General features: G+C 36.2%; 1 protein-coding gene across 4 annotated transcripts; it reads left to right on the top strand.

Annotated features, from left to right (window-relative positions):
- The first annotated feature begins 1,386 nt into the window (after positions 1–1,386).
- LOC132640168 (metal tolerance protein 11) lies at positions 1,387–7,376 on the top strand. Of its 4 annotated transcripts, none has more exons than XM_060356641.1 (6): positions 1,387–1,709; positions 3,461–3,570; positions 3,744–3,989; positions 6,083–6,163; positions 6,292–6,525; positions 6,748–7,022. In XM_060356641.1, the coding sequence occupies exons 1-6, from the start codon at positions 1,517–1,519 to the stop codon at positions 6,883–6,885; spliced, it is 1,002 nt and encodes a 333-aa protein (XP_060212624.1). In that variant the 5' UTR covers positions 1,387–1,516; the 3' UTR covers positions 6,886–7,022. The 4 variants fall into 4 exon arrangements, with proteins under 4 accessions (XP_060212624.1, XP_060212622.1, XP_060212625.1 ...); XM_060356639.1 differs by having other exon boundaries at positions 1,408–1,709; positions 6,818–7,376; XM_060356642.1 differs by lacking the exon at positions 1,387–1,709 and adding an exon at positions 3,029–3,047 and having other exon boundaries at positions 6,818–7,376.
- The last annotated feature ends 210 nt before the right edge of the window (positions 7,377–7,586 follow it).

Below are 7,586 nucleotides of genomic sequence, written 5' to 3'. Positions count from 1 at the left end.
AGCATAAATAATTCATACATAACCAGTATGTCCCGTTTACCTAAACGATCTCTCAAGTACATAATACCTGAAAATTTGTATACTTTTCTCACTTAATGGTAATTAATTAATAAACATTCACCTCTTAATTTTTATTTATAATCATGATTAATTCGTGAAGTTGGAGATCAACACGAAATTTGTCCATCATTGTTATTCGTTTTCCACGTGATGTTCGTAATCTCCCAATACTAGGCTCCATTTTATCCATCCACGTGTCATGATATCTGCCATCTCACCAGCCAGCTCAGCAATCAAAATGGGCCCTACAAACACGTCATTATCAATACAGCCAATATGAGAGCGAGTTGATCTTACGGCCCGTGAATTTTGAGAATTATCTGTAATCTCATTCAGTTCCTCCTTTTTCGAGAAACGATCAAAATGGTCCTTAAGGTATGGCGGATTGGACTGTTTTAGTCCTTTATATGCACCATGTAATCGAAATAATCCTTAATGTATGCAAAATGTGATCGTTTTAGTCCTCATATATATCACATAACTGAAATAGTGCTTAATGTATGAATATAGTAATCATTTTAGATCTAAACCTTAAAAGTAACGATGCAAGTCAAAAAATCTGTTAAGTTTAACTAGTCACTCACGTGCAACTCACGTGACGGAAGCAAAAAGTACCATTTCCTCCCGCTACTACAATGTACGCCTTTAACGATAGAAAATATATTTTTCTTGCTCTCCTTATAAGTAACAAATTCTCATTCTTGCAGCAAGATAAAAAGATATCGAGAGAAAAAAAAAGTGTAAATATTTATGTCGAGTGAACACAGAAAAGTGGAAAAAACTTAATCCTTTCTATAAAAAAAAAAACTAATTAATTGCAAGTTCTACTTTTTCAAATCAGTAAGCATAAAACTTCTCATAATGTTTAGGACTAAAATGATCATTTTTTTCATACATTAAAGACTATTTCGATTACTTGTTAATATATACTTCCTCTGTTTCAATTTGTTTGAACCTATTTCTTTTTTAGTCCGTGTCAAAATGAATGACCTCTTTCCCAATTTAGAAACAAATTCACTTTATGAATGATTTACAGTCACACAAATTTTCAAGGCTTATTTTAAATCACAAGTTTCAAAAGTCTTCCCTCTTTCTTAAATGTCGTGTCCAGTCAAATGGGTTCATATAAATTGAAACGGAGGGAGAATAAAAGACTAAAATGATATGACTATTTCGATTACCTAATATATATGAGGGACTAAAATGGTCTTATTTACATACATTAAGGACTTAATTTGATCTTTTTTCTCCCACTTTTTTCGGTTCAAAAAAAGTTCCGCCACAAGCATCCCACAAGGACCACAACTACCTCCACTATATCTCAAATTACCCAAAAAGCCCCTCAAATTTCATCAAATTTACCCACTTTGCCACTCCACTTTACAAATATTTCATCATTACTACAAAGTATACTACAACTATAAGTTTTTGCGCTTTACCTTAGGGTGACCGGAAAATGATGGAATTAGTTACTTCCTGCGGCGGCGATCACGGCGGCGTTGGCTGCGGCGACGATGAAGAACAGCTATTATTACTGGAGACTAAAAATGCTGACGTGTCATGGAGGTTAAACTTCGATGAACTACGGTTATCTTCTGAGAACAAAGAGAAACCTCCACGTGGACTCCATGATTGCCTTGGCGTATTGAGTAAATTCTCTCAACTCTTTTTACGACGTCGTTTTCATTGCATTTTGATTCACTATTTGTACGACTCGGAATAAATTTCGAGTGTTTATTTTTATGTTGATTAGTTGAGATAATGGTTAAAAATATACATTTGCTATCACTTTATGCTATTCGGAGTAAATTTCGAGTGTTATTCTCTGCTAATTAGTTGAGATTATGGTCAAAAATGTAACTCTACTAGTATTATTTTTTTTGCGAGTTTCACACCTCAACTATAAGCTGTTTTATTTATAACTAGGTCTGTTTTAATACATAAATGGTGATAGTTCAGGTAGAAAAAGGGAACAACCGATAGTTGAGGTGTGAACACGCGAAAAAGTAATAACTCAGGTGTATTTTTGATCATTATCTCGGAGTAAATTTTTAGTATTATTCTCTGGTAATTAGTTGAGATAATGGCCAAAAATAGACCTGAACGGTCCTTTTTTTTGCGAGTTTCACGCCTAAACTATTAGCTGTTCACTTTTTTGACTTGAACTATCAGTAACACACCTAGTTGATAGTTCAGGTAGAAAAAGGGAACAATTGATGGTCTAATCAGCTTCGAAGTGTGTTTTAATTGCATAGATGGTGATAGTTCAGGTAGAAAAAGCAAACAACCGATAGTTGGCCTAATCAGCTTCGAGGTGTGTTTTAATTGCATAGATGGTGATAGTTCAGGTAGGAAGAGGGAACAATTGATAGTTGGGGTGTGAAACTCGCGACAGTCTGATAGTTCGGGTGTGTTTTTGACCATTAACTCTAATTAGCTGCATTAGGTTGACGTAAGAGTAGTGAATTGACGGAGACTTGTTCACATAGAGAGGAATGTATATGGAGGATTCATAGAGCTGATTCCAACTAATTATTGATGGAGGACTTGTTGATTGATGTTCTGTTGTGCATAGGGAGTTACTAATTGTGGAACTTTTCTTCCTTTAGTGAGTGAATTTTTGGGGACTCTTTTTAATAGTTTTCCAGTGTCAGAAAGTAGTTTACATAACATCAATTTCTTTTCATGTGGGTCCAATTTTCTGAAGAACAATATGATTCTTGTATGGATGGCTTAAATTTGCTGATGCCAAACAATATTCACTTTTTTTTTTTTTATTGTTCTCTGGACTATTGAACATGCTTGATGCGCAGTTCATTGGTTTGGAGCAAATTGGCATATATGTATGTAAAGGGATGATTCTTTTTGGATAATTTTTAGATAGCTGATTTATGTTATAATAATATGTGCTTTAGAGGTCAAATTTAATGCTTTCAGCACTTCAACCACTGAAATAAAAGGGAACTTTAGCTGAGTGCACTCAGCAGGTAAGTCCACAAAGTCATGAGTTCAGGGAATCCCTTAGTTTTCTCCACATCTCTGCAGTTTTGCGGTCAGTGTAATAGAACAGGTGTAGTTGGTGTGTGTGTGTGTGTTTATTTGCCTGTCGCGCGAGCCAGTCAATATATTGTTTCGAGAGGCTACTTTCACATGTAGTTGAATTTTTAAATAGTCCCATGAAACTGTAACTTTCGAATTGATATTGGTACTTTTAAGATTTATGATCAGTTTTGATCAGTGAATATGGATGGTCTCATCCACTCTTTGGTTTAGTACTTCGAGGAGGCTATAGTGCTGTATAGAGATGCATGTAGAAGGGATTTACTGAATGCTATTACTGTAAGATATAGGGTGTCCTTGAAGGGATGGCTTGTCACACTTTGATATTTGGTGCTTACAGGTCAGGAAGACAACATTGCCGTGTACTACCAGCAACAGGTGGAAATGCTCGAGGGCTTCAATGAAATGGATGCCTTGGCCGATCGTGGTTTCATACCTGGGATGTCAAAGGTTTTGATAGTTTTTATCTACTTCTTCTGTATATATGTAAAAGACCAACCATTTGTGTCTTCTCTGGATGCTGTAGTTCTTTGCTTGTCATATAACTTGATGACCTGTTCTTTTAATAAAAGAGAATGTGATTCGAAGCTTGGACTGAACACGGACAATTAATTTGGTTGCAGGAAGAGAGGGAAAACCTGGCTAGAAGTGAAACATTTGCCATTAGGATATCAAATATCGCAAACATGGTTCTTTTTGCCGCTAAAGTATATGCATCTGTCAAGAGTGGTTCTTTGGCCATCATAGCATCCACATTGGATTCACTGCTTGATCTTCTCTCTGGTTTCATATTATGGTTTACAGCTTTCTCCATGCAGACACCAAATCCGTATCAATATCCTATTGGAAAGAAACGTATGCAGCCTTTGGTTAGTGCCACTGCTTCTATTCTCCAAGGCTTTTAAACCTTTGCATTTCCTTTGCCTTTAATTGGGGCAATTTGCATTCTGCTCTTGTCACTTGCTATTAGCTTATGTTCATGACTGCATATAATAACAATTGCCTTGTTTGGTCATGCGTTTAAAAGTTGTCTAAAAAGTAATTGTACTATGCTTTCTTGTGGTATTTGATTCTAAAGGGACCTTAAACAATATCTCTTATACTTTTATTTGGCGGTCATGGTTGGTTGGCGGTCATGGTAAACCTTAATATTCATTTTGTTTGTTGTTGCGGAGGAAACTTAGCCTTCTGCTTGAGATCAATCTCTAATCATGAGATCATATAGTCCAAAAAACAAAGGGATAATTTCCACCTAAAATACAGAACCACGAGAAATGCAAAGTTAATGCATCTAAGACAAATTAAATGAATGAAAACAACAATTTATCTGATAGTAACCAACTACAAAAGGTAGAAATAAAAGAAAAGATGTGCAAAATTTTAATAATGACCTCTAGCAGATAGCTTACATGACTGTAATAGAACCTACAGAGATTCAAATCTTAAGCATCTCTTTCTCCAATCGTTGTCTTCTAAGTGTACCCTCAGCGGAGAACCACACTGAGTATGTTTTTGAGAAAGAAGGAAAGGTGAAGCTGGAGGAAAGCGGGGGATAGAGAGAGAGAGAGAGATTGCAGCTGATTTGGCAGAGTGAATTGAGAGAGATTAAGAAACACAGGCTGTTGTGGCTGACAGTAAGAAGAATAAGAGAGGGTGGGCTTGGGGGAAGATTATGAAGTGTCTCTTAGTGAACTGACAATATTTAAATCCTTTGTTTGTCCTGTGGGGAGGATGAATACGGTCTATTCCCTGTTTATGGTCTGTTAGTGGATACTTAGCTTCTTGCCTCCCGTATGCACCATTTTCTCCCACATCATGTTAGTGTTGATAGCCATTGTGTTGGCTTTAAGTAGTGATCCTTAAATTCATTTAGTTAATCGTATTTTGGTGGATATACATATACACACTGCATTAGCATCTTCTGATGTTACCTATAAAAAAAGAACTATCATCTCCTGATGTTCTATACCAATGTCTGAACAGAACTAAGGAGGGACCCTAGACTTGAGCTACACTTGGATTCTTACACAGTTTTCGTTGCAGTTTATGTAGTTCTATCGACTCATTTGGATTATCAAAATTGAAATTAAGCACTTGGCCTTTTGTTGTTCAGTTACTGTAACTAATCTGTTACATGAATTTGGTGTAGTACTATCATAACAGTTGCATTTTAGTTAGGAAGCTTATGATGCACATCTTGAGGAGGAATTTCGCTTTCTAGCGTGGTGGTTTGAAGATAATTTTGCCTGATATTTAAACCTCGGTGAAGTTTTACTTTAGTGCTTAGTATATTGCCATCGTGGAGATACTAGTTCATTCAATCTATGTAATCTATTCAGATAAATTTGACCTTCTGGTTTAATCAGTTCAGAATTCCTTAGAACCATGGAATGATCTCACTGTATATATGATGAGTTTATTTTGATATTTGAGCTGTTTATAGACCATTAGACATCCACTAGATTGCCCAGACTTTGGCAGGAGATTTTTCCTTTTTTTTTTTTTTTTAGAGAACTATTTGTAGAAGATTGTCATTCTCCCATTAAATGATTTCAATGATATGATTTTGTTCTTCCATCATGTATTGCTAGTGAATAAAAATAAGGAAGATTTGATTTCGATCCAGACTCTTGTAACTTCCACACTGTTGCTGAATGTTGTTGAAAAAGATCTAGTCTGCAAACAAGTTTTACCCTGCTCGCTGGCTGATCCTATGCAGTTGAATGATTTTCCATGTTGTTTTGTTTTTTCTGGAGCTAGAGCAAAGTGCATGTCTATGGTTATCTTCAAATGCATGTCGTGTAATTCCCAATGGGTTCAAGATGAATTATGTTTTAACTTTCTGTTCGACTTATTACATATCTGGTGATAACAACGTACAAGCATGAATAGACTTATTGTATGATTTTTCCTGTTCTTCTTTGGGAGCTGGTCCAATTCAACTTTGAAAAATGATACACAGGGAATCCTTGTTTTTGCTTCTGTCATGGCGACTTTGGGACTGCAGATAATTCTAGAGTCTATGCGTACACTAATATCAGATGTAAGTTGTGGCTCCTAATATTTCCGAATTTATGTTTTATTTTCTGGTCGAAAATTACATGGATTCTTATAATCTTATTCCTTGACCCTGTAGACTGATAGACATATTAAATATTAACCTTCTCACAGGAATCTGATTTCAGCCTTAGCAAGGAGCAAGAGAGATGGGTTGTTGGGATTATGGTCTTTGTGACTCTGGTGAAACTAGTTTTGGTGTTGTATTGCCGGTCTTTTACTAATGAGATTGTGAAAGCATATGCCCAGGATCATTTCTTCGATGTTATCACAAACATCATTGGACTAGTCGCGGCATTGCTTGCCAACTACTTCAGTGACTGGATAGACCCTGTCGGAGCTATGATTGTAAGTTTCTATCTCCATTTGGCCATACACAACATTTGAATTTTTGCAAATACTGAAGTTCAGTATTAACAAATAATGTTTTCGCCATCGGTATTTGCAAATCCTGAACTTCAGTATTCAAAATAATGGTGAAATATTGATGAACAGCTTGTTTGAGGAGTATTTCAATTTTCAAGTAAAGTACTTGTTTTCACTCACAAATACTCTTTTTAACTTTTCAAGCTAATATTGCCCAAAAAGCTCTCGCTTCAAACACTGTTAGTGGCTTTAAGCAATTCTCCCTCTGCTGCAGCTTGCGTTGTATACCATTCGAACATGGTCAATGACTGTGTTAGAGAACGTGAACTCCCTCGTTGGTAAGGCAGCTGCACCAGAATATCTACAGAAGCTGACTTACCTCTGCTGGAACCATCATAAGGCCATAAAGCATATAGATACAGTGAGGGCCTATACATTTGGTTCTCACTACTTTGTCGAAGTTGATATCGTCCTACCTGCAGACATGCCCTTGCAAGAGGCACATGATATCGGCGAGTCATTGCAGGAGAAGCTTGAAGTATTGCCCGAGATCGAGCGTGCCTTTGTTCATCTCGACTATGAATACAGCCACAAACCTGAACATGCACAGGCATACCTATAATCACACGGATATTGATGACATCTTCTCTAACCACTGTACCTAATTACCTCTGCATAAGTGAACTGTGTAATGCTGCTCGAAATCGGTCAATCTGCTGACTACTATTTAAAAGAGAAGTTGCTATTATCTGGTAGAACAGGGATTATTAATTATATTTTTGTTAATTTACCTTGCTATTCATATAGGAGTAATATATATCATGATTCCTCAATTTGCTAGCTCTTGATATATTGCAATTTTTATTCGAGAAATTTGGGTCTTTAGCCAAGCCGAACAAATTTCTATTCAAGCTCTAGTAAAAGTTTTTATTATTTTTGTCGTTAATTGTATAGGTTCGTATAGGTTCCATGCTATCTATGGCATTTATGAATGAAGAACCTTAAACGCTTTATTTCTACAGTGAGCCTGCTCAAGATAGGAG

Source organism: Lycium barbarum, chromosome 5 (genome assembly GCF_019175385.1).
Source record: "Lycium barbarum isolate Lr01 chromosome 5, ASM1917538v2, whole genome shotgun sequence".
Classification (NCBI taxonomy): Eukaryota; Viridiplantae; Streptophyta; class Magnoliopsida; order Solanales; family Solanaceae; genus Lycium; species Lycium barbarum.
Note: the sequence above shows the minus strand (reverse complement) of the source record. Positions and strands in the feature narration are given on the sequence as shown.

Coding starts and splice junctions, on each gene's coding strand:
- LOC132640168 (XM_060356639.1), top strand. CDS start 1,517: ATGATGGAATTAGTTACTTCCTGCGGCGGCGATCACGGCGGCGTTGGC. Junction 1,710..3,460: donor TGATTGCCTTGGCGTATTGA/GTAAATTCTCTC, acceptor TGGTGCTTACAG/GTCAGGAAGACAACATTGCC. Junction 6,526..6,817: donor ACCCTGTCGGAGCTATGATT/GTAAGTTTCTAT, acceptor CCTCTGCTGCAG/CTTGCGTTGTATACCATTCG.